This window comes from Vigna unguiculata, chromosome 3, assembly GCF_037176805.1.
Source record: "Vigna unguiculata cultivar grain cowpea cultivar isolate G323 ecotype 2 chromosome 3, ASM3717680v1, whole genome shotgun sequence".
Lineage (NCBI taxonomy): Eukaryota > Viridiplantae > Streptophyta > Magnoliopsida > Fabales > Fabaceae > Vigna > Vigna unguiculata.
Window position 1 is genome coordinate 68,374,773 of NC_140794.1, and position 27,791 is coordinate 68,402,563.

Genomic DNA, 27,791 nt, shown 5'->3' on the forward strand with positions numbered 1-27,791 from the left:
TTTATCTTACTTTTTACTCTCCAGTACATACATATCTGAACTTGAAATTTGTTATGGCGAACAAGATTGTGCGGTGACTTGTTAAAAACCGGCAAACCGCGTTTGAAGCCGAAAATCATGTGCTGAGGACACCAATACCAAACCAAACCAAGTGGTGGTGATCTTTTTCGTTAGTTGCAGGATTATAGGATGCTAATACTTCAAAAGAAAATTTGCATGTAAATAATAATATATCATTCAAAGAAAAAAAAAATAATATATATATAAGTATTTTTTTTATAATAATTAAATGATGATAAGACTAGTTTAATTTGAACCTTATTGATCATAAAAAAAATCATTATATTTACATTAATCATTATGTTAAAATAAATTTTAATAATTTAATTAATTTTTTATTATTATTTTCTTATATATATATTACAATAGTTACACATATGTATTCAATTACTTTTTTAAATATTAATAATTAATAATTATTATAATAATTAGTATTATAGAATAATATTATTATTATTTTTAAAATAAATATTTTGTGTAAGTGAATTAATTATATAAAATAAAATAAATTTAAATAAACGTAAAAATACAAATTAAATAGTTTATATTATAAATTATTTCAAGTTATCATTGAGAATAATAATAATAATTTATTTTAAGTTATTAATGATAATATTAATAAATTATATTTTTCTAATTTTAAATAATATTTTTTTTTATTTGAATATCATCTATTTTATTTATATTGAAGGGTAAAATGATAATCATATAATTTACTCTATTAAAAATTATAATTTATTAAATTTTATTAATCATATCATACATAAATTTTCATAAACTCTTTAATTATATCTACTCAAATTATACGATATATCTTTTTCATCAAAAGAACCCTATCTTTATCTACAAATTAACTCAAATAAATGCAAATTCACTATCATAAATTTACACCCTAATCAAAACACAATATAAATTTAATCATATCACATCAATAATTAATCTCCTCTTATATTTATTTTTCTTTAATTATTTGTTATCTCTTGGATTTATGTTAATATTAGAAGGTTCTTTTACTTTTCTTTCATAATTTTTATATAAATTTAATAACAGGAGTAAAAACATAATATTATTTAACTCTTTTTGAAATAAAGTTAAAATATATTATATGCTACAAAATAAAAAAGAGATGTGATCTTTTTAAATATTTATTTTTTCCTGAAATAAAAATAAGAAAATATTTTATAATAACAATATTAGGCACAACAATAATTAATACTGTTCCAACGTATTTTCATTCATAATTAGAGATATCGAACTAGATTCTAACATGTAAGCCAACCTGGCTCACATTGGATTTGAACTGAGTTGGATTGAAACAGATTCAATTTTTTAAAGGGTGGGTTTAACTAAATCCAACTCACTTAACCCATGGGTTCGAATCGGATTAAGGGTGGGTTGACACACTTAACCCACCAACATTTTTAATTTTTTTTGTTATAATTATTTACTACTTCTAATTATATAGTTTAATAATTTCATATTTTAAAATGCTGAAATGTTGTTCAATAATATTTGAATAGTTTGATTGTTTAATCAATTTTTTTGTCAAATTATATATGTCGATACTCTAATATTTAACTATTATTTTTATAATAATATTTTAAGAATTAAGTGAAGATTTTGATTCCACTATTATAAAAAATAAAATAAGTCATTTTTATCTTATTGTAATGCAATAAATATATAAATAAATTACAAAAAAAAAATATATTTGAAGTGAGTCAACTTACTAACCCACCAACATGTGGTGGGTTGGACTGAGTTGCAAAATTTCTGAATTGCCAAAAAATAAATCGGGTTGAGGTGACCATTTTTTAGCTCAACCCGTGGTGAGCCAACCTGTGAGTCGGGTTAGCTCACTTTGACACCCCTATGTACAAATGTTAAGTTTATGTAGTTCTACAAAATTATTTGAGAAGATTTTTTTTTTGGATAAATCGAAAAGGACCGACATTGGTTTTATTGTTTTTCATTCACAATGAAAAATAAGAGATGTAGTTCTTAAAAAGAATAAAGTTGTTGAAGTGTTGATTTGAATTTTTAAATTTAAAAAGCTTGTTATTTTACAAATTATTTTAAAAAAAGTTAGACGTGAGCGATCATACAATCATGACTTAAATGAAATATCTCCTAAACACTTCAAAATTCACTGATTGAGGGTATCAAACAAAAATCTAAACTTAAACAATACCAATTCTTTAGAATTGCTAATTTACCGATTGTGGGTATTAGATGAAAAAATTATATGAGTGATTTAGAAATGCCTTTGATTAGGTGTTTCTTATTTTTTTCAACTATAAAAAAAGCTAAATCGCTTGAATCCCCAACAATATTCTGATTCTGCTTCATAAATTTGTTCATGTCAAAGCATAACAATTATTTTACTTTATATTTGAGATTGAAATAAAATGAAACTCCAATTAAATAGGTAAGGACCATTTAAACATAAAAAACAAAAACTCCAAACTCAATGTGTTTTGTAAAACACTAACCTCACACTAATGATTAAGTGCCAACTAAGTACTTGTAGAAAACTTATTAAACCAAGGACGTGGTGCTTGTTTAAGGCCATAAAGAGCTTTTTGAAGTTTGCAAACTTCACCAAATTTGTGAGAGACACATGGTGGTGGAATCATGTAAACTTCTTCATGTATATCCCCATTCAAAAAGGCATTTTCCACACCAATTTGAAAAATCTTCCATTGAAAAACAGAAGGAACAACAATCAAGGTACGAATAATAGTCATTTCTGTCGCAAACACAAATGTTTCTCCATAATTCATTCCATATTCTTAGGTATATCCTTTAACAACAAGTATAGTTTTATACCTTTCAACTGAGCAATCTAATTTTGTACACCCAACGAGATCCAATAGACATTTTTCTGGTGGCAATGGAACTAGATCACATGTATGAGTCTGATGTTGAGTACTAAGTTCCTTAGCCATACCATTATGCTAATGTGGACCACAAACAACCTCTTTATAAGATGAAGAAGACTTATGAAGACGATGAATATAGGCAATAAAAGCACAAAATGAACCAGAATAAGAGAAATAAACAAAATTTGGTCGTTAAGTAGTCTTACGATTACGACTAGGTCGAACATGTGGCAAAAGAACCACAACCTCATAAGATGATTGAGCAAGCGTAGTGGGAGAATCAACAAGTACAATTAGGGATGACAAAAATATTCGTGTCCGCAAACAAATTTTGCGGCGGTAAGCCTTGTTTAATTTTGTGATTAATGTTAATGATTAGTAATCAGTACAAACTAAACAAACCCTAAACCACAAAATTAAACAAACACTACCTCCGCGATGAAGATGTAAACTGCGACAATATCTTCACAAAACAAAAAACAATCTTTGATGGTTGGTCATGCACAGCCTCTGAAATTCCCAATTCAAAGAAATCTCCATATTGTAATGAATTCCTAAACCCAATTCAACAAATTATAAACCCTAAAACCCTCTAATTAAAATTAAAAGGCCAGCACAATAAAATAACGGCCACATCATTGAACAGTGCTCCACGTCACAAAAACGAACCACGCTGGTCACTATTCCTTTAACTATTTAGACGAAGTTAGAAAAAATGATCTAATTGAATGGAATTAACGAAAAGTATAATCAAATTAAAAACAATTTCAAAAGTACGACCAAACTGAAAAAACTTCACAAAAACTATGACCAAATGACTATTTAAGCCTTAGAAAAAGTTAAATTAAACACTTTATTTTCCAAAACATTTTAACTTTTGGTCTCATTTTTCTTTCAATTACTGCATTGAAAAGAAAAAATCAAATTCATACTCCACTAGATAATGCATATACGCGTATAATTTATTAATATTATTAATAAAATTTAAACAAATGGATAAAAAAACTCGTTATCCAAACCTCTCTTGTATAAATTAGTTATTTTATTATTAAATAAAAATTGCAGTAATTGAAAATAATTTCGCATCACAACCTAAATTATTCATTATAATTTTAAAATAGAATTTATGTTTTTTATTCATTACGATTTTTATTTATAAATTATTTTATATGTTATAAATTTTAGCTATATAAAAAACATTCACCGTTAAAATTCTTGTGATATTTTTTTACAACTAAAGTAAAAGAAGAAGAAAGTGTGTATTTTCTTTTCCTCGTGGTTTTCTTCATAAAATACGTAAAAAAAAAAAATGTAGAATTCACACGGAACTGGCCTCCACACTCGTGTGACATATAAGGCTTTGTTTGGGATCGTCTTCTCACTGTTTCTACAAAGACGGGGTTTCGTCTTCACAGGCAGCGTGATTCTTGAAACCAGATTTTACGACTTCTCTGTGAGACTATCCGTGTCAGCGCGCGCTTTTGTCTATGTAGGTAGCTGAACATCGTGTCATTTCTCGGATTTCCGAGCTTCAGGTAATCCTCTCCGATTCTCGACGCTCGCTTCTTGCCAATTGAATATCTGTAAGCGCAATTTCGAAATTCGACCTACTTTTTCCTTTTCGGGAGATTCCTCTTCGTTTTTCTCAGATTCGCTGATTGCGAACTTTGCCGTGTAGGGTTCGGCTTGCATTTGAAAGTTTTCAGGGATTTTCATTGTTTCAGTGTCGACTATGCGTCTTTGTGCTTTTCTTTGGGGAATTTCGTAAACAAGCGTTTTGTTTTGTTTTGGGATGTGGAAGGGGAATGGGGGTTTATTCTAATGGTGATGGGTTTGGGGATGACTGGATATGCAATGTTTCGTTCGGAAGGTTTCGAGGTAGGGCATAAGGGGAGCAGGTAGCGAGTTGGGAACTGTTCGTTTCTTTTCCCAATGGATATGTTCCTTAATATGGTTATGTTTCCTTTGATTTTTTGTCTCTGATACTAAAACAGTGGCCAATTGTTTCATGTATTTGCGTAATTAATGTTTTTTCCTTTTATTTTTGGGAGCTTGGCATAAAAGCTTGCCTTACCGTGTTTATCTGTATGCTATTGACACTGGAATTCTGTTGTATTTGTGTTGAGTTTAGTCACCCTACAACAAAAGCCTTGTCCCACCAGGTGAAGTTTGCCATATGGATAACACTGTGTCATTTGGCTTGGTTAAAAACTAGATTTTCGGAAATGTTAACTTCCCCCATGTCCTTATTGGTGGGAATTATATCATTGTTAATTGCTGGTTCTCTTCTTTGGCTTAAAATGATAGGTTTGCTACCCTGATATCTCCAGCTCGTCTAAGTTTTTCTTGAAATCACAATATTTTGGTTGTGCAGTTCGGATGAGATGGCCTCTTCACAGAATGTGGAATTGGAGGCTGCAAAATTTCTGCATAAACTCATTCAAGATTCTAAAGATGAGCCAGCCAAGCTGGCTACTAAACTCTACGTGGTGTGTGTTGCTTTCTCTTAATGATAAAAAACTTAAACTTCAACTGCTTAAAAGACTAGGTATGCCTGTGATTAATTTGATGTATGTTTCAGATACTACAACACATGAAATCTAGTGGGAAGGAGCATTCAATGCCATATCAAGTGATATCAAGGTAAAATGCCCATCCTAATTCATCCATATGCAATTATTTAGCTGTTTTTGTTTAGACCTCATCTTTTTAAGTGAACTAGCGTAACAAATTCGAATATTTGATTCTGATTGTTCAATTGGGACGCATGTTTACTTTTTAGCTCGTCCTATCATGCTACTAAAGGTATGAGTAAAATATTTTTGTTCCTATACTTTCGGTCAAACCTGGTTTAGGTCCATGGCACATTTTTTCATGAGGATATTAACCAGCTTTTCCATGTGTGATGGAAAATGAAATAACCACCGGAATGGTTTGTTTAACTGCATCATGTGTAGTTTAAATAAATGTGATTTTATTTTATTTTTGTACTCTGTATTCTGTTTCCAGAAGGAAAAGAGGTCGGATGTATTTTGTTACTTTGTGTAATTTGGGCTAGGGTAACATATGATTCGAACTGATGGCTATTTCCCACGCGAATACCTTGATTTGATTGCTTTTTCAAATAGATAACAAACATAATTCGCAATTATGAGGCTCATCTTGCGGATATAATGAAACTAATACTTGTCATTCTTGGCTTCAAAACTGTTTGTTTGGGAATTAGATCCAATATTTTGTTTCATGCTCAATGCTGTTTCTTCTGACTTAATGTTGCGTGTAATAAGGGCAATGGAGACTGTCATCAATCAACATGGTCTTGATATTGAAGCATTGAAGTCATCTCGTCTTCCGTTGACTGGTGGTCCTCAAATTGGTAATTAACAGCGAATGTTTGCTAATTGCAGAAAGGATCTTTGTGATGATTTTTGTTTGATTTTTGATTTCAATGTTTGATAATTTGCAGGATCTTCTTCGCAGCCAGTGAATGTTACAAAAGATTCTAGAGGGGGCCTTGTGGAAAATGAGGTGTCCAAAATGGACCCTTATGCTTCTGGTCGGCCACCGGTTGCGCCAAGTGGTGGAGCACCTGATTATTATCAAGGATCTGTGGCTCAGAGGAGTAGCCAGTCTTTTGATCAAGGAAGTCCATCTAGTTTGGATTCTAGGTCTGCTAATTCACAGTCTCAAGACAGACGTGATACTGCTAACTGGGACAAACAGTCAAATCAAAAGGATGGTAAGAAAGCTACGACAAAAAGAAAGAGGGCAGATACATCATCCCCTGTGGAATTGCACGTTGACAGTCCTCAGCTGGATCCTCGCAATACTGGTGTTAGTGCAAGGAAGGGGAAAATGACCAAGGCTGAATCGTCGGATGGTCTTCCAGTTAAAAGCGGGGAACTAACCAACTTTAATATGGCTCCAAATAGTGGTCAAATGGAGAATGTTTCAACTTTGCCTGGTAGCATGAGAACAATGCTTAGAGCAAACCAAGAAGGTCATCATTTATTGGCAAAGCAAACTGATTTGACAAAGATTGGCAATCCAATGGTGCGAGCACCTAATTCGAAGTATGCTGAAGACTCGGAAGTTTCCTCTGCACATATTGCTTCAGGAAAGCAGCCAGGTACTTCCTTAAGTTGTACACAATGAGATTGAATGTGTGATCAAAATATTGCTGGATTGCTTCTTATAAAAAATCTTATGTTCCACTTCTTCTAATGTTGTTCCTGGTAAAACAATGGCAGAAAGGTCAATGCGGCAGTTACACCTCCATCCCTTGGCTTAAGCAAGGGATTTGGAGAAATTTCTGCCGTAAGTCATGATATAACTTGATGAAATTGAGCTCGTGGGATTAGGAACTGCTAACATTTTGGAATATATATATAATACTAAAATAACAATGCCAAATATTTGAGTGCCAGTGTTGAGGTTTGACTCAAGACTTCTTAGAAGAGCTTATGCGTGTGTATAATTAATGGAATGGAAGAAATTATGAGTCAAAGTTTTCTTGAACAGTAGTTCTGTTGTCAGTCATACATGGCCGTGCCTAAATCATTTGAGTATTCTGTGCTGTCAGATCATCATCACGATTGGGTCATTAAGGAGGAGAATGACCGAGGAACAATTTTGCCTGAATTATATTTGATAAAGGAAATAGAGCTATAATTTTGAATTTCTTTCCCACAGTTCTTGATGGAAAAAAAATTATTAATTTCAGGTGCTTATGCAAAGGTTCATGGAGGGATGGGATTTCCAGCTAGTGCATCTTCAATGGCCGAAGCTTTCTCAAATTCAATGCAGTATGGTGGTGCAGTTGAGCGTGATGGGGGTAGTTCTACTAATTTAGCTGATGGACATAAAATTTCTCAGGTACTTGATGTTTACTATTTTTTTGCCTCATAGTTTATCTGTAAGCCGTATTACCTGCTCCCCCCACCAGCTATACTCATTGTACTTTAAAAGTTATTCTGCTTCTTTTATTCTCTATTGACTATGTTATTTATGTATAGTCAACTTGATTACTTGACCATGTAATTTTATTGACAGGTTGGCAGGCAAAATAGTGGCTCTGAAATGACTATGCTTAGACAAGGTGTTCCTCCAAGAGACACTGGAAAATCCACTGTTCCTGTCATGCCTTTCAAAGAACAACAGTTAAAACAGCTTCGTGCTCAGTGCCTTGTTTTTCTTGCATTTAGGTAGGCAGTTTGGCTACCATCTATTGGTTTGAGAAAATGGAATTGAATATTTTTAATGTGAAACTTTGTTTTTAAATGTGCAGGAATGGCCTGGCACCAAAGAAACTACATCTTGAAATTGCGCTTGGAACAGCCTTTTCTAGAGAAGGTGACTAGTCTTTATATTTTATTTCACACATTGACCATCTTCATTGACTAACAGATAATGGTAATACAGATGGTTCTCGCAAAGATCTAATTGACCACAAGGGAAAATCACAATCTTTTAATGAATCAAATAATGCCTCTGGGGTCATGATGCCATTCGGAGGCCCAAGCAATGTGAGACTGACAGATAAAAACCCTTCAGGTTCCTCTTCAGCTGGTAAAATTGTTGAGGCTGACTCTTTGTCAAAGGGAACGGAGAGCCCAAGAACGATGGAGGACAAAGGTAATCTACATGTCACAAAAAGAGATGTAGAAAGGCGGATCCAAGAAAGAGTGACCACACAGGCTTCCTCAGTCACTTCATGTCAGCAGCAAGATTCTTCTTGTACAAGAGGAGCTGTAGTTGGTAATCATTTTGATGATGTTGACACCAGTAATATGCCAGTAGGAAGATCTAACCAATCATCTGTTGTTGGTCCAAATAGCTGGACTGGTTTTTCTGGTGCTAATGAGGCTTCAAAGGGACCTCCACAGATCTCTACTATTCAACATGAGTTGCCTATAGAAAGAAGAGAGAATATTCCTAGTCAGTTTCAAAATGTTGGTAACAATTGTGGTTCGCGGAATCACAATCTGTCTTCTTTTTCCTTGAAAGAGCAATGGAAATCTGTTCCAGGGACCGAAAGTGATCCCCATGGAGCAACCATGATGAAGGATGGAAATGTGATGATAAAACATGTTTCTCCAGGTGTAAACCATACTCAATATAGCCATGCTATTACAGTCAGTTTCTTTACAGCTTAATGTTTTCTGCATTGATTACTTTTTTAATATGGATCGGGATTACTTTCAGATGGCTTTAAAACAGTTCCGGTTGATAATGCATTAAAGCATGGTATCTCTTTTGCTACAGAGCAAGATGGGAATGAGAGGTTGGTATCAGGCGATTTGCCATCTTCTCCAAAATATACAATGTCAGAGAGATGGATCATGGATCAGCAGAGAAAGAGGCTTCTAGTTGAGCAAAAGTGGGTACAAAAACAGCATAAAACAAAGCAAAGAATGGCTACTAGTTTTCACAAGTTAAAGGTTTGTTCTCTTTTAACTGTCACTTTTTCTGGTTTAGCGCTTAGTATGTTCTCCTTGAACATTTAAATAATATTTTCACCCTGCACATACAAAATGTGTTATTCATAATCACTGCACAGTATGTAAAATTCATTACCTGTGCTTCATTCGATGTATTGTAGGAAAATGTGAGCTCCTCTGAAGATATTTCTGCTAAAACCAAAAGTGTCATAGAGTTAAAAAAACTTCAACTATTAGAGCTCCAACGACGTCTCCGGAGGTAATTTCCGTGTTGTGTGGGATAAACTGGTTATTTTCTTCAATTTTCAGTTTGACAGTGTATTCTTCCTCTGTGGTCCAGTGATTTTCTGAACGATTTTTTCAAACCAATTACAACCGAGATGGATCATTTAAAATCAATTAAGAAACATAGGCATGGTAGAAGGGTCAAACCTGAAAGGTTTGAGCAGAAAATGAAGGAAGAGCGTCAGAAACGGATTCGTGAGAGGCAGAAGGAGTTTTTCAGTGAGATAGAGGTTCACAAGTATGTGTTTGTGGTCCCATTTCTAATTGACTTCTCTACCTCTTAATTTTTCCACTGCATTGTAGTTGATAACTAATCAGTGCTCTCCTTACTCCTTTCCTCAATTATTACCGGAAATCTAGGGAAAAGCTTGATGATGTATTCAAAATCAAGAGGGAACGGTGGAAAGGTTTCAATAGATACGTGAAGGAGTTCCATAAAAGAAAAGAACGCATTCATCGTGAAAAAATTGATAGAATCCAGCGGGAAAAGATTAATTTACTGAAAATAAATGATGTGGAGGGATATCTTCGTATGGTGCAGGTTTGTTTGTTTTCTTATTTGTTAGAAATGGATACAGGGCTTATATGTTTATACTCAATGCCATTTTCGTTGGTACATTAGGATGCGAAATCAGATCGTGTAAAGCAACTACTTAAAGAGACTGAGAAGTATCTTCAAAAGCTTGGGTCCAAGCTACAGGAAGCAAAGGCTGCTGCTGGGCGTTTAGGACAGGAGGTTGATGATACAGGTCATGTCAGTTTTCTTGAGAATAGTGAAACAGAAAACGAGGATGAAAGTGACCAGGCAAAGGCAAGTTTGTCTTATGCATCTCTTTCTTAGGTATCTTGCGTTATAAAACATGCGACTTATTTTTCCAATTCCTTTTGCAGCATTATATGGAAAGTAATGAGAAGTATTATAAGATGGCTCACAGGTACTCCTAGTTCTGTGCTATTGTAATATCTAATAAGAAAATTTCTTGGTAGTGTAAGTTGCTTATATTATACTTTTGCTATTAATGATAGGATAAGCTACATGAGAGACTGGGATTTACTGGTTTAGTTTTTGTGTCAAAGGATCAAAAAGTGTTCATAGTGCATTGATTCCTTTAGTCTATAAATACGTATGTGAAATTTCCACTATGTTTAGTAATCCTGCTTCATTCTAAGGATTTTTACTACCCTTGCAGTATAAAGGAGAGCATTGCAGAACAGCCATCTAGTTTGCAAGGAGGGAAATTGAGGGAGTAAGTTAAATATTTGCCTTTGTATAATGCATGTTATTTAGTTGGATACATATGCAGAATTACGGAAATAAAAAAAGAAATCAGTCTAAAAGTGAAAAAAAAAATTGAATCTTTGAGGGAGTAAGTTAAATATTTGCCTTTTTATAATGCATGTTATTTAGTTGGATACATATGCTCATGTGTTGCAATGGAGATCCAAATTTTTTTGTTGCACTTTTCGTCCTTTTTTTTATTTATGAAATTCTGCATATAATTTGTCTCAGTGGGGATTTTGTCCTTCTCACTTTTCGCATATCTTCGTTAGTTTTATTAAATCTCGTTTGACAAGCAAGAGCTTTGGACTTCCATTCTCCATTTTTTTGGGATATAAGGACTTATATTCTTTCTAATTGAACATTTTGTCCTTAGATATCAAATGAATGGCTTGAGGTGGCTGGTTTCCCTATACAACAATCATTTGAATGGAATTCTTGCTGATGAAATGGGACTGGGTAAAACAGTACAGGTACAATTTTGGTGAACTGAGGAGATTAGTATACGTAGTTGGGTTCCTATTTGGATCCTTCCTATTTTAATTATTATTTGGTAGCGTGTTATTTTCTCTCTTTATCCATGCTGAATATTTTTTTTTTCTTTTGGGGACTTTGCTCTTGTTATTTCAGTAAATGTGTATATGCTAAAGAGAATGGATCATCATATTGTAATAAAGAGGTTTTAAGATAATTTGTATCTGTAAAGTCCTAATGTCTTATTTTACAGGTTATTTCTTTAATTTGCTATCTGATGGAAACAAAAAATGATAGAGGACCATTTCTCGTGGTTGTGCCCTCTTCGGTTCTTCCTGGTTGGGACTCAGAAATAAACTTCTGGGCTCCTGGTGTTCATAAAATTGTCTATGCTGGACCGCCGGAGGAGAGACGTCGATTATTCAAGTAATTGGACTTTAGGATATTAACTCCCTGAATCTGTTTTATTGCTTATGGCCTTGGTGTGTGTCTTATCAGTTCTTTCATATTTTAGGGAAAGGATAGTTCACCAGAAATTCAATGTTCTTTTGACTACGTATGAATATTTGATGAATAAGCATGATAGACCAAAGCTGAGCAAAATACATTGGCATTATATAATAATTGATGAAGGCCATCGCATAAAGAATGCTTCTTGCAAGTTGAATGCCGACTTGAAACACTATCAGAGCTCTCACAGATTGCTATTAACTGGAACTCCTTTGCAGGTTTTTTTCCCTTTTCTTTTTAGCTTTATATGTGTGTGTGTGTGTGTGTGTGTGTATATATATGTATGTATGTGTGTGTGTGTGCACGCTTCTTGGGAATAAATTAAAGGTTCTGCTCAACCCTTATTGGAGGCTCTTGATATGCCCTTTATTTCACTTTTGCCCTTCTTTTATAACATTTAATGATATATATGACTACTGGTTTCATTATTTTATAATTTATATTTATATGCAGAACAATCTTGAAGAGCTATGGGCACTACTTAATTTCTTGTTACCTAACATATTCAATTCATCGGAGGACTTCTCTCAATGGTTTAATAAGCCATTTGAGAGTGCTGGAGATAGCTCACCGGATGAAGTAAGTTTTGGATTATTTATATACACACACAGTCATTAAATTTACATATTCTTGACTTCAATTTAAGCCTCATTGATTTTTATGTATTAATTGTGTTATTTTCTATTATAAATACTGAATAGGCTCTATTATCCGAGGAGGAAAATCTCTTGATCATAAATCGTCTGCACCAAGTTTTGAGACCCTTTGTACTCAGGAGATTGAAACACAAGGTTTTTAATACTGAACTCAAGCTTAATAAGTGTAGTTCCTGCTCCTCCTTGAGTTTCTGTATTCTATGGACAGGGTTTATTCTTTATCAGTATGTGGCTTATGATTTGTTTTGACTCTTTATATCAATACTTCCTTCTTCGTAGTATGTAACTATGGGCATACCCATATGTCCATATGATGTTATCAACGTATATGCCTCTTCTATACATTCATAATTCATTTTGTTGTTGTTGTTGTTGTTGTCTTCTTCAGTTGTATCTTTATAATTTTTTTGATTATAACTGCTCTTAAATTATAAAATATGGAGTTAAGGCGTCATAAAACATTATAAAAATGAGCTTCTTAATGCTACTAGAATTTTTATGAATATCTTGTGTAATATAGAATTGTTGTTATATGGATGAAATGTTCTACATTGTTCAAGTCAGTCTGTTACTCGACCAAAGTCTTTTCTCTTTTTTGTATCAAGCTTTATGAATTGAATTATGATTTTTGAAAGCTGCACTTTAGCATTTCTACTTTGAAAAAATGCTTTATTTTTTCATTTCTTTGATTTTCTTTTAACTTAAAAAAAGGTTTTTATGTTTTCATTTTGTTTTCTGATTTTTTGGATTTGTGATGAAATCAAGTAAAACAGTTTTTTTCATTGTGTTTCACACGTCCTTGAAGGCGTATTAGATTCTGAAATCCTCATTCTACTGTTCTTTTGCTTACAATTTATTTTAGGTTGAAAACGAGCTCCCTGAGAAGATCGAGAGACTAATAAGATGTGAGGCTTCTTCATATCAAAAGCTTTTGATGAAGAGGGTGGAAGAAAATCTTGGTTCTATTGGCTCTTCAAGGGTATCTTTTTGATTACTTTATTATGTGTTAGACGCTGTTTCTTAACCTTTTAATATTAGATATAGAAAACATACATGCCTTGCTCAGCTGGTCTAATTGAAATTTATAATTGTTAGGCTCGATCAGTACACAACTCTGTCATGGAGCTTCGAAATATATGCAATCATCCATATCTCAGCCAGCTTCATGCGGAGGAGGTATGTTTATATCTCATCCAGCTTCATCCAGAAAGAAATAAATTTCTTTACAGAGGCTATATGTTACACTTCCAAAATAGTGTGTTCTCTGTCTGAAAAGTCAATTTTGTTTATTTGACTGCTTCGGCAGTCAGTGAAGTATTGTGATTATGTATTTGTTATTCTTTACTTTTTGTTATGCTGCAGTATGACTCTTTGCTCTTTGCAGGTGGATAACTTCATACCTAAACATTATCTGCCACCAATTATTCGACTGTGTGGGAAGCTTGAAATGTTGGACCGTTTATTGCCTAAATTAAAGGCTACAGATCATCGGGTATGAAGTATCCTATATAATCATTGCCAAACTACTATAGATTTAATTTATTTCTTGTCAGTATTGTTTTGACTTGCTATAACTGAAGATATTTTGGAATCCTATTTTCCATGCTTGCATTTGTTTGTTTAAGATCTACTAGCTGCTTTTAATTTGGAATGTGTTTGACAATTCATTCTCCCTCTGCCAAATCTATGAAAGTAAACTTGTTGTAATGGGTACCTTATTATTAACGTTTTTGTTTTGGAAATTTAGCTTTTATTGTCTTATATCTACATATTGCCTACGCCTTTCAGGTTCTTTTCTTTTCAACAATGACCAGGCTGCTGGATGTTATGGAGGAGTACCTAACCTTGAAGCAGTATCGGTACCTTCGGTTGGATGGACATACATCAGGAGGTGATCGCGGTGCTCTGATTGAACTATTTAACCAACCTGATTCTCCATATTTTATTTTCTTGCTCAGGTAACTTAAATGTCTACTGCAGCACTTAATTAAAAGAATTGAACTGGGGGAAAACGTTTTTGTTAGGGTTGGGGGAGGGTGGTTTTTAAGATATTTAGTTGAATGCCTACTATTGACATCTACATATATGGACTTTTGTTCAAATCTTAATCTATATTTTGTTATTGGAATTACATAATAAATTTTAGGCTCTATTTGGTTTTAGAATTTTTTTTTCTATTTGTCATGATTTCCTGTTTTCATTTTCTGAATACAATGTGTATTACGAGGTTTTGATGATGTAGAAAATGTTTTTCTTTTCTATTTTCTTATCATGGTTGTGTTTTTTTTTTCTTTTCATGCATGAGATGGATTTGTGTATTATGGAGTGCCTAAGTTGCACATCAAGTAGAATGAAATGCTCAGTAGAGTATTTAGGTGCTTAGTTCTGCCAACTTAACAACTAACATTGAAGGATGAGTTCCCCTAGTGGGTTAGTGCTTATCAATTGGTACCTAAGCTGGTTGTTGCTGTTGTTTTCTCAAAAAGAGCTATATAAGTTCATTCAGGAATATGCTGCACCACAAGCTGCTTGGCTAGAGCCTTTTCTCTGACAAAGAAGAGATCTAGTTCCATACGTTTAATCTAGGCTGGTAAAACCGAATTTTGAGTTAAATTGACTGCACTGAGATGATCACAACAAGCAATAGGAGTGAGATGAGGAATAGCAAGTCCAACCTATGAAGCTCGGACACGTCTCATCAATGGCGTGTCCCGTGTCCGACACATATCGGATACCGACACTCGTACGACACGTACCAGTAAAATGTCCAATTTGAAAGATATTTTTTTTTTTGTTTTAACATGACTCTAACACAATGTTAATAACCTCAAATTCAATGATTTTCTAAAAAATCAAAAAACTTGTAAATTTATCACATAAGTTTCTATTATGATTATAAAAATAAGGAAAAAGTATTATATGATCACTACTTTTCACTTTTTTGGATATTAGATAGATAAATTATATTCATTTTTGTGTTAATTGACAATGTGTTAGTTGAAAGTTTGAAAATAATATGTAGATACATATTGTGTTCCGTGTACTATGTTTTTCAAGTGAGCCGTATCTTCGTGTCCATATCCGTGTCGTATCGAGGCTTCATAGAGTCCAACTAACAAAGTTTGAATCCAAAGATCCAAAGACTCCTATATTCAACTTCTGGGCTTGACCAGGCTAAAACAGTTTGTTTCTTGATCACCAATAGTCTATATTAGGACCTAAATAGATTGCGGCTCCCGAACTTGATCATTTTATTATCAATATCAACAGCATACAAAAGGCACCGATAGACAAAGGCTGATAAGGTATAGCAGGAGAAATAAGGAAGCCACATTGAAAAGTACCTGGTGGCCATCTTTGGTGGTATGTGACCATTCTGCAGTTGCTCAGTCTTGTCTGGGCTTGCAAAAGGTTTTCTAGAGAAGAGATAGTTTGGGTCTGTGAGTACGTGACTGCTGGATGGCTGATGCGAGAAAGTTGCTAGTTTTTTTTGGTCTATAAAGTCAGGTAGGATGTTGGGCCCGAGTCCCCATTGAACCAAAGCAGTCTAATAATTAGGGAAGGGTTCTTTTACTGTTTTTTTTTTATGAATTATATGCTTCTGTAAAAATATAAAAAAAATCGTAATATTAAAAATATAAACAAGGCATTATGCATAAGTATATTATTTAGTTGTATTGTATTATACAATAGAGATAATTGCAACGTATAATATGTAAAAAATGTAATGACTATACAGAATTAATGAAATAATATGAATTAGAATAACAAAATATATATAAAAATAATATTAATTAGCAGTTGAAGGATATAGATACACATATATATTATAGACTAAATTCAAAATAGCAGTCATCACATTGTCCTGCACTAGCATTTTTTTGGGTTGGCTGCTATGCGCCGCCCTCGAGTATATGAAACATTGTGTCTAGTTCTCCATTGCCTATAAATGTTTTAAGCTAGAGCATATCAATGGTTTTGTGGGACTTAACTAGGTCGTAAGCCCAAATAAGCCTTATTTTGATTGTGCTTGCAGATATTTCACCGCTGTAACTTGGAAGTTATCATTTGTCTTCCTATAATTGAAAACTTGTGCTAAATTTGGTATACGTTGTAATTATTTTTTCCTGTAGTTTTTTGGAGGGAGTTTGTTTTGAAATTTGTTTAACAATTCTTTCCCCATATTACTTCATGTTGTTTAGATGTAATCTGAAAGGACCTATGAAATCAGAGCTAATTCCTGTTGTATACTTGATAAACCATTAAGTTATATTATCTTTTATATTTCTGACATTCATCTATTGTCTAAAAAAGCATTCGAGCTGGTGGCGTTGGAGTGAATCTTCAAGCCGCTGACACAGTGATCTTATTTGACACTGACTGGAATCCCCAGGCAACGGAATTTCTTTCATATGATTTTCTAAATAACTTGTTTGCTTTTGTGAGTAATTAATGTGATATTTGTTGATTTATTTTCAGGTTGATCTTCAAGCCCAAGCTAGGGCTCATCGAATTGGTCAAAAGAGGGATGTTCTTGTTCTTCGGTTTGAAACTGTTAGTACTTTTCCCTTTGAAACGGTCATATATCGAATTGTTTAAATATACATGATTTGAGTTATATTTTCCCTGGGGAATAGTTTTTAATACATGTATAGCCTGTGGTGAGTACTTGAGGCAAACGCTGTTTAATTTGTACTGCTTTCTGCATTAATGATTTAGCTTTGAAATACAGTTTTTTTTTTTATTGTAAAACATTTGTATTACTATTCTTTAAAACCATAGTGAATTACATATTTTGTTGTCATTATATTGATATTTCGTCCCTTTATTCTTTTTTTTGGGGGCTTCTAAAGTGGTTGACTTTTTCTGGTATCTACCTTGCCTGCTTAATGGTTCAGATTGATGGTAGCTTTTTACTTTTTGATGCTATAATGTGACTGAAAATTCAGTTCTATTTTTTTCATATATGCTGAAGTTGCTTCTTCTGCTTGCAATTTAATAAGGTTCAAACTGTTGAAGAACAAGTCAGAGCTTCAGCTGAGCACAAACTTGGTGTTGCTAATCAGAGCATTACTGCTGGTTTTTTTGATAATAATACAAGGTTTTTAATGCTGTCATATTTCACTTTTATCTGATGACATTTCTGAGTCAGTTCTGAAGTTCTGTTGTCTGTGATTATTTGTAGTGCTGAAGATCGAAGAGAATACTTAGAAGCACTCCTACGTGAGTGTAAGAAAGAAGAAGCTGCACCTGTTTTGGATGATGATGCTCTAAATGATGTCTTAGCCCGCAGGTTCTCTTTTGAATCTTTTTCTCACCACCTGTTTGTTGTCTACAGCCTATTATCCGTGCTGTATGATGATCGTGTTGTTTGATTTTGTCTTTTATGCATATTTAATTGTGTTGATTTTTGAGAATGACAGCTTGGCGGGTGTAGTAGTAATTGGAGATGTATTTTTACATTCTCCATTTAATTAATTAATAATGTGATTCCTGATGTATTAGTGCCATTTCAGCATTATACCCTCTGCTATGCTGACTGAAATCTCAGATTATAGTGTTACTTTCTACATGGTGCCATTAAAACCTTTGATTATTGATAAGATCTTTAAGTATTGCAAATGTTTTGTTTCTCCATTGTAATTGCATTTAAAATAACATTATAACTACCTTATAATTTAATTTTCCCACTTTTGGCTACTTCTTCTACCCAAATTGTGTTAGAAGAGAGAAGAAAAAGAAAAGAGAATTGATGCATATTTTGGTTTTGTTTTGCAGCGAAACAGAGTTAGATATATTTGAGGCCGTTGACAAAAAAAGGAAGGAAGATGAGCTGGTATTGTATTGTGTATTTAGGTTTTTCATCAGCAGAGCTATAGCTTTTTAACTACTATTGTGAAACGAAGAATCTCAATGGTGCTCCTAAAAAAATGTTGCAGGCTACATGGAACAAATTGGTGCATGGACAGACAGCTGATGGATCTGATCTTATTCCTCCACCTCCTGCTCGTCTGGTTACTGATGAAGATCTGAAACAGTTCTATGAAGCAATGAAGATATCTGACGTGCCTAAGGTTGTGGTAGAATCTAGTGGAGTAAAGCGAAAGGGTGGATATCTTGGAGGCCTTGATACTCAACAATATGGCAGGGGAAAGCGTGCAAGAGAGGTTTGTCTATAAATTTTATTCATTTAGATTTTGCGATCAATTGTATTCCTTGCCTGCTTTTTTCTCTGTATGAGTATGGCCTGCTTCAACATACCTTCATACTGCTAGTTTTGTATAGGCTTAATCTTGTGTAATTTTGATGAACATAACTTGACATGTGATGTGTGAAAAGCAAAAGAATCATACTTGTGTTAGATGTACTATGCAATTGCTAAATGATGTGAACATTGTGCAGGTACGTTCCTATGAAGAGCAATGGACAGAGGAAGAGTTTGAAAAGATGTGTCAAGTTGAAGCTCCAGATTCACCCAAAGTAAAAGAAGTGGCAGAAATGAGTTATCCGACAAATACATCCAGCTCTGTTGTATCTACTTCCAACCCCCAACCTGTGGTGGCCGTGTCTCCAGTGGCCCCAACATTGCCATCTGTGGAGAGTTTGCCTGTACAGCAAGCTAAAGAGATAACTCCCCCAGCCAAACGTGGTCGTGGAAGACCGAAAAGAATAACATCTGATAAGTCCCCAGCTGTGATGGGCCCTCCAGTAACTTCTGGAACTGTCGAAGTAGACACACAGTTACAAAAGGGATCTGGGTCTGGACACTTGGCATCATCAGCTGCTGATTCTGTTTCTCATTCTGCTGAAGTTACAAGTGTGAATGCACCCGTGCAGCAGTCTGATACAGGAGTATCTCCTAATGCACATCCTGCCATTCCTGTGCCCACTATTCCACCAAATTCTCAGGTAGCTGCTGTTCCTGTTTCTGTATCTACTCAAGCAAGAGGAGCAGGGCGGAAAAATAATGGTAGTGAAGGGACTAGACGTAGAGGAAAGAAGCAGGTCATGGTTCCACCTCCTGTCCCGGGTGGTTCTGTTGGTCCTGATGTAAAGGTGAATGAGAAATTGGATAATAAATTGGTGAGTCCTTCTTCTGGTCAAGCTATCTCCCAGAGTGAAGTTGTTCCCAGTTTGGCCCCAGTAGCCTATCCATCTTCTGCTGCTGGGACTGTTTTGAATTCTCAGGCACCCAATCCCTTACCCTCTAATACAACGTTGGTTCAAACGATAGCCACTAATCCATCTGAACAGATGCCAATTAAAGGACAAAATCAGAAGTCGCAAACTGGAGTTTCACGTCGTAGGGGGAAGAAACAGGCACCAATATTGGCTCCAGTTCCAGATGTTTTACATCAGGATTCACATCAAACTAATTTACCTATATCATCAGGGAGTGCTGTAGGTGAAAAAGCCACTGAATTAAAGAGCTTGCAAGTGAACAATGTTCTACAATCAAAATGTGTTGTCCAGGACCAAGCATCACAGAACCTAGGTGATCAGGATTTAAAATCATTGGAAGGATCAGATGATTCAGCTAAACAGACAGTGATGACGTCTTCATGTCAAGATAGTATGATCAAATCTCCAGGTGAAATTTGGTATTGTAGTATTGAAGTTCTTAAAAGTCTTTTCATTTGTTTTAGAGAAGAACTTTGATATAAACTCAATTTTTTTTTGCAGGGAATGATCTTGAGAAGGTTAAGAATCCTAATGTGCATGATGCTTCTGTAAAGATTGTTAAATCTTCTGAAATAACCTCGTCAAAGGTTGATGAAGTTTGCAATAACACACGCAGTGAAACTTCAGTTCTCACAACAGTGCCTGAGGTGACAAAAGATCAGCTTTCGGGTGGCAAAACCCATACCCAAACCGTTGAAACCACAAAAAGCATCCCGTCAGTTATTGATACTCCAACTAATACTGATGCCATCAATAAGTCTGTAGATCCTGTGAATCCAAAGATTGTTCCCAGTACATTAAGCACTATTAATCCTTCTACTCTGGCCTCTGAATCTACTCTTTCAGGCTCAATTGAATCCATGCCTTCCAGAAGGCAAGGTCGGAAAACTCAAAATAGAGCAGAGCCACCAAGACGAAGGGGTAAAAAATCAGCTTCAGTGTTATCTGTTGTTCCTGATGCAGTTACGGGTCAGGATCCCAAGTTAAGTCATCATGCACAGAATTCATCAGGGGATTCATTGCAAGGTAAAGCCACTGCCAATATCAATCAATCCCAATCATTTGAGATCCTTTTACCCAGTGGAGTAGTGAGTCATGATTCAAAAAGAAAAGATAGAACAACCAATTCTACCCAAAATAAGCAACTGAAAGTTACAAGGATTGATAGTGCACCTATCTCCACGGATAAGATTTCTGTGCATGATGTTGCTAGGGTAATGAAGGAAGTTTTCTCTGGAACTTGCTTACCAAAGCCCAAAGCTCATGATTCCGCCGGGAGTGAGGATAAGAATTCAACTGTTGGACATGTAATGACTAAAGCTGCAGTATATGGCTCCAATAACCAGACTTTGGAGGATAAAGCACGTTCTGATATAACAACTAGTGGTGCAGCATGTCTAACTTCGGATGCTGGGTTGAATGTTCATGAAAAACAATCAGAACCGGCATCCATTATGCCAAATTTGGAGGGTAAAGCTGATTTAGATATGCCAACTACCGGAGAACATAGCGTGCTATCAGATGTTAAAGAAAAGGCTGAACAGACTCAACATTGTGTTGAAAACTCAATCACAGAGTGTAAAATAGCTCTTGATACAACTGTCGGTGCTGTCGAAAAGACTGGTGGTTCTTCTGATAGACTTCCTACCAGTGATTTAAGTATAGATTCGAGTAGCCATCAGATATGTTCATCTTCTGGGGCTGGATCTCTTGTGGTAATTGATCATAAACTTGGAAACCAATCTGATATTTCTGAGGAGTGTTTAAGACCTTCTGCACTTGATAGTGGCACAGGATGCACGCTAATTCCATTGGAACCCACAACTTCTAGTAATAATCCTGAATCTACTCAGACTGATATTGCAGAACAAACAAACAAACCTCTGGATATCGCAGAACAAATTTCTACTGAAAAACTGGATCCTTCAGAACCATCTTTGGCATCGTCTCTTGCTTATGTTGACAGCTCTGGGTTATTGGTTCAGACTGAAAATTTAGGTGATCAACCACAAGTGACCTCATCTAGTCCTGCAACTGATCCTCCTCCAAGTGCAGTGATAGTTTCTATTGTTTCGAAACAAAATGAAGTTAAAAATGAAACCGAGTTTGCCTCAAAAGCTTCTGCTGAACTCTCCTCTGATGAGGGGATTGTGGGGTGTAACATTCCAGATTCAGAGTTGTTGAAACCTGAGAATCCGATTACAATTGAACATGATTCTCAAAAGCCATTGGACCCCCCTGTGAAGCAGTGTTCAGAATCAGCTTCTGAAATGGAAGATCCTGTGGGTGCTAAGGCTGTTAAAGTTGAGAAACATCTAGATGCTCTAGAACCTGATTTGGATGGTACTCCGTTGATCGAGAGTTGTTCAAAACCTCTATCTGAAGAAAAAAAGGATGTGAATTTCATATGCGAACAGCTTCAGTCTTGTGTTACTAAATCGATAAATATTGACCCTGTTTCCAAAGAAAATATAGTATTACCCAATCCCATTGACAATCCGAAGACTTCCTCTGAGGCTTGCCATGTAGAAATAGACACATCTGACAGGTTAGTGTTGCCACAGTCTTCTGGTTTGGAAGCTGTAGGGAATGATTTAAGAGGTGATTCTGGTGTTGGCAGTTTTGTAGAGGGAACTATATCTGAAGGTGCAGTCCTGTCCCAGTCAACCTTGGTCGAAGAGCAAAATAGGGGCTCAGATCCTTTGGAAGAGTCGATGGAGAAGGATGTGGCCAACAACTCTGGATTCCAGGAGGAAGTAAAAGTTGATGAAGTGGAAGCGGACTTTCTAATGAATTCTTCTATTAGTGAGACTGTGCTTGTAAAACATGACGTTGTTCAAGAAAATATGAATTTGTCCTCTCATCCAATGACAAAGGAAGAAAACATAGACGGATCAATTGCGAGAAGCCTATCTGTCAGTATTTCTCCATCAGATGGATTGAAGGATTCTAAACCTGAACTAAGTGATAAAGATATATCTCCGGTTGGTAATTCTCAGATTGGATCTGAAGATAATTTGTTGAATAGCTTTGATTTAGTTTCATCTCCTTCAGTGAGGAAGGAAGAAGGGGTCAGTTCTACCTCTGATATTGATGGCCCTGAAGGTCAGTCAGTGTCTCTGAGGGTACCTGTTTCCTCTAATGACTTGCTTGATAAATCAAAGGTTCATCAATTAATAACTGTCCCAGATGCTGTGGAGCCTTCATTGTCTCAACTGAAAGAGGAAGAAAAGATTGGGGTATCATCTGACAGTAAATTAGTTGTGACGTCTGTATCTGAAAAGGACATCGAAAGATCTGGTCTTTTGCCAGAAGATCCAGCGTTGGAAATCAATAAAATGTCATCAGATTCCCCAATTATTGTTACCGACTCTGCTGAGGCTCAAGTGTCTTTGGTAAAAGGAGATTGTGCAGAAGTTAGAATGAGTGATCAAATGGATGTTTCTGAGGTTTCTGTGAATGATTCAGAAAGGCTTTCTTCCAATGGCCAGAATGATCCTTCTTGTTTGCAGATGGAGAGAGGTAATACTAATGTGTTATCTGACAGGGGCCCTCTCTTCAGTTCATTTGGTCCAGGCGAAAGATATCCTCTGATTGAGAATTATAGGGATGACATTATGGTATGTTTTGTACATATTTAGCCGATCTGGCTTCAAATTTTTTTCTCTAATTATGTACTAACTTTGTTTATGCAGGAACCTATTGCAAATCCGTTATTGGAACATAAATCAGAATGTTCGGAATCTGAGAAGGCTGAGATGAATACATCTGATGTTGGCTGCGTTGATCCAGAACTGATGGCCAAAAGCACAGATTTGCCTTCTTACTCGGTGGAGGAAGATAAAGCTGATATTTCCTGCAAGAGCCCATTGCCTGGTGCAGAACCATTGACTGGAGAGAATTGTGAAGATGCTGAGGTATGACATTTGGCATCTATTAGTATACTGGTCGTTACTGTCCCTTCAATTTTACTCTTGTATGATTTCTGCTGGAGTTCCTTAAAAATTCATTAACTTACAGGAACCAAATCCTTCGGAAGCTGAGATCGGTAATCAAATGGATGCATCTAATGCCGGGGTTAATACAGAACAACTTTCATCAGGTGACGTTATTGAGCCATCATCTTCCTTGATAATTGAGGACAATAAGATTGTTTTGTCATCTGACAAGGATCCACATTTGACTGAAGAGGGGAGCTGTAAAGATACCAGTGAGGTTGGTTATTTTGCACCTACATATTAATGTCTTCTGCCATAATTCTCCCTTTAACTTCCGTCATGAATTAATTTCTTTAGGGCCCATCTACAAATCCAGTACTGCTACAGAAATTAAATAATAATTCCGAAGCTGAGATGTGTGATCAAGGCAGTACACAGGTTGGTCTCCCCTTTAGACTATGCAAAACCCTTTTATCTTGGTTTTACAGTCAGTTGTTTTGCTTCATTTAATGTTCTATCTAAAAGCATATTCTGATGGTAAGAATTTTTTCAGTTGAAAGTAAAACAAATTAAAATTTAGGCTGCATGGGTGGGTTTATTGGGATTTTACACTTATTTGTAACATCCCATTTTTCAAGAATCACGACTGCGTTGTTTCTCTTCTAAGGCCCTAAATATGGAATCAGTGTTGGGCATTGGGCATTATCACTTTAGACAATTTGGGCGATGATTTTATATTTACCTGTACAGCTTTCATGGTTTTGTCTGCATTAGAAAATCTCTCATCTAATGTTTCCATTACTTCTGGCCTCTGATTTTGTATTGCATCCTAGGTTGGTGGGACACTTGTTGATGTAGTCAAAGCATCAGAGGTGGAAAGAGAGGTGAAGACGTTGTCTGATGAGGGTCCACAAGGAATCATCGAAACCCAGGTTGAATCAAGAGGACTGGCTGACAGAGAGGTCAGGACAGATAGTAAAAGCTGTGCTACTGAGATCGAAAATGTATCTGAGGTCCCAAATTCCTCAGTATCGGTTGAACAGGTGGATGGCTTATCAAATGAAGGTATTGTTGGCAGCCAAGCAAAAATGCAGGTGTCAGAAGATTCTGAAGCTGTTACGGGTGCTGAGATTGATGTTATTCCAGATTGTTTGGATCCCTCAGTATCAATTGAGAAGGTGGATGGCTTATCTAATGAAGGTATTGTTGGCAGCCAAGCAAGAATGCAGGTTTCGGAAGATTCTGAAGCTATTGCGGGAGATGGAATTGATGTTACTCCAGATTGTTTGGATCCCTCAGTAACAGTTGAGAAGGTGGAAGGGTTGTCTAAGGAAGGTTTACTTTGCATCCAAGCAAAAGTGCAGGTATTGGAAGATTGTGAAGCTGTAACGGGAGATGGGATTGATATTACTCCAGGTTGTTTGGCTGTGCCAGAAATTGTGACAATTGTTGAGGATTCATCTATCTGCTCTTCAGCAGTAGGGAGTGAAGATGTGGACAACTCGTCTAAAGCAAACATTGACACTAAAGAATCTGAAGCAGAAGTTGACACTAGAGAATCTGAAGCAGAAGTTGACACTAGAGAATCGGAAGCAGAAGTTGACACTAAAGAATCTGAATCTGGTGTGTGTAACCAGGAAAATCAAGTACCGCAAGAAAAGGCGTCAGAATGCACGGAACATGAGAAGGATTTGGATGGCAACACTTCAGCAAAACTTGACACCAAAGAATCTGAATCTGGTGATTGTAACCAGGAAGATGAAGAAAAAACAGTGAAAGACATTGAGAAATCCACGCCTGTAGCTGAGGGCTCCTCCTAGAAGTGTTGAGTGCCTGCTCTGAAATACAGAAGGAATAGAAAGAAATATGAAGTTGAGGATGGAAGAAGCATTGTCGGATTGTAAATGAAAAAGCACCTGGAAAAGGCTTTGGATGAGATGAAAGAGCCCATGAATCTGGAACCAACTAATGAAACCTGCCCTTGTATATATATTATAATATAATATATATAGGGATTTTTTTGTACATATTTGTTGTAATTTTCTTTACATATCCTGCTGCTGGATATCCTATTACTTAATCTTGTCGTATGATTATAGGTCCTACATCTGTCCAATTGTTAGCTGTTTTTACCATTGACGATTGGTTGAAACGGTATCCCATTACCTCTACATGAATAGGATATTTCATCTTTAATCATGAAACAGAGCATAGTGAAAACTTTATAAGAAATGTTGTTTTATTTTGATTATTTCTGAATGCAACAAACGTAGGAAGGTTTGGAATTTCTTGAGTGAATTTAATCAAGATATGGCAAAAACTTACTCAAAAAATAAACTCTCTTGATGTTGGTCCAAACATAGTCTCAGATTTTTGTTATAAAGTAAATAAATATTTTTTATTTTATTATTTTATTTTCCGTTTCCTCATTCAGTGTTTTATATGTATATATGTAATTTTATAATTTAATTGATTTTAATTTTATATCAAATGTCTTATTTTATTTCATTTTTTTATCTCATTTAATAGATAATTTTTAATAAACAAAACATCACGTATTATAATAAAATAGAGTACGCCAAGATAAGAGACATGTCTCATAATACAAAATAGATTAGTAAAATGAATACTCAACTAGCAAGGAATTAAAAAATAAACAGTCACCAAAAGGTGCTCAAAAGAGCGATCTCAACAATGTCTAATCTAAATAGTTGCATCACTACCATTTGAATAATTTTCATAAGTTTTCATATCTGCTTACACCAACAGTGATGGTGATCATTGTAAAAGGAGAAAAAAACACAAAACTGATGAGAGAAAGTGTAAGCTAGATAAAAATGATTTTGATATATAAGTAAACGAGTTACAAACAAACAAATCAATAAGCACCTAAAGGTAATAACAAACAATAAAAGAGATCTTCTAACTCAATTGTCTGAATATATGTAGTGAAATCAGATTTACTGGTTGCTTGCACTTGTGGTTGTGGTGGCCTCTACTGTTCTGCAGATCCATTACCAATGGGTTTCACCCACCACACATAAGGTTAATCCCTAATCATCTAAGATCATTATCCTGCTAAAGAGAAGGACATCCTGCTACTCTCACCACATGAACCAGTCTACTCTAAGTGAGTTTGACTAATTCATTAGAGTGTCAGTATACAACCTTATTTTAATCCTTAAGTCACTAGACACACTACTTTATCAGCTAAGGGATTTCTCCATGAAATTCTCACACAGATTGCAAGTGTTATCACATGATCATCATCAATCTTATGTTAAACACATCAAATACAGTTCACAGTATCCCATGATACATGCATAGTCACATACTTCATTCTTTTAAAAATAATTCAGCCAATCGCAAATGGAATCAAAGTATTAAAACTAGTCTGTCACATTTTCGCTTAAGCTAAAAGGTCTCACTCAAGTGATAGGGTCCCCTCACTTAAGTTAGAATCTTTTTGCCTAAGCGAGAACTCAAACAAAAGGTCCAGTGCACATATGTGAGTTCTCGCTTAAGCTAAACTTCCTTGCTTAAGCGAGATTGCTCTCACTTGGGCGAAAATTCTCAAAGCGACAACTCGCACAAAGGCTAAGGAGAGTTCTCTGCTACTCTCACTTAGGCTAAAGGATACTCGCCTGAGTGAGAATAGTAGTTTCTCTTGTGCTCCTACATGCAACATCAGAAATTCAGGCAGAAACCACATACAATATACTTCACACAATCACAAACATCATCCAAGCATTTTAAATGTGAAATAGATCAAAAATCAAACAAGATACTTTAAAAACCTGAAAAACCCTAGCTTCCTTTATCTTAATAGAGACTAACCCAACAAAATCGAATCCAAACAGAAGAGTACAACAACATGCATGCAACTTAAAGAGATGATAAACAAGAACATAAGGTGAAAATAGTGAGGTCTATGTCCACAGATTCGAATCAGACCAAAAACTTCGGAAGTGAAAAGAAAGGAAACAAAATAGAGGTTCTTAGTTCGACTTACATGGAGGAAAACACGTTTAGTTAGTTTGGAGGAGGATCTTGCAGTGTCCTAGCTCAGATTATGATTCAATGAG

At 35.3% G+C, this 27,791-nt stretch overlaps 1 protein-coding gene across 2 annotated transcripts; it reads left to right on the forward strand.

Moving 5' to 3' along the window:
- Positions 1-4,318: 4,318 nt before the first annotated feature.
- SYD (P-loop containing nucleoside triphosphate hydrolases superfamily protein) lies at positions 4,319-25,957 on the forward strand. 2 transcript variants are annotated; one of them, XM_085670931.1, is made up of 37 exons: positions 4,319-4,477; positions 5,317-5,431; positions 5,524-5,585; positions 6,230-6,318; positions 6,409-7,071; positions 7,666-7,817; positions 7,995-8,146; positions 8,230-8,294; positions 8,364-9,041; positions 9,147-9,382; positions 9,544-9,641; positions 9,723-9,905; positions 10,028-10,208; positions 10,290-10,478; positions 10,559-10,602; positions 10,858-10,914; positions 11,323-11,419; positions 11,674-11,846; positions 11,935-12,148; positions 12,384-12,509; positions 12,632-12,721; positions 13,449-13,565; positions 13,682-13,762; positions 13,971-14,078; positions 14,375-14,544; positions 16,901-16,979; positions 17,066-17,140; positions 17,590-17,687; positions 17,772-17,879; positions 18,365-18,422; positions 18,526-18,753; positions 18,989-20,177; positions 20,270-23,388; positions 23,464-23,685; positions 23,789-23,983; positions 24,064-24,144; positions 24,540-25,957. In XM_085670931.1, exons 2-37 carry the CDS (start codon positions 5,327-5,329, stop codon positions 25,524-25,526), a joined length of 10,569 nt encoding a protein of 3,522 aa, XP_085527057.1. In that variant the 5' UTR covers positions 4,319-4,477; positions 5,317-5,326; the 3' UTR covers positions 25,527-25,957. The 2 variants fall into 2 exon arrangements, with proteins under 2 accessions (XP_085527057.1, XP_027916125.2); XM_028060324.2 differs by having other exon boundaries at positions 9,207-9,382.
- Positions 25,958-27,791: the final 1,834 nt, after the last annotated feature.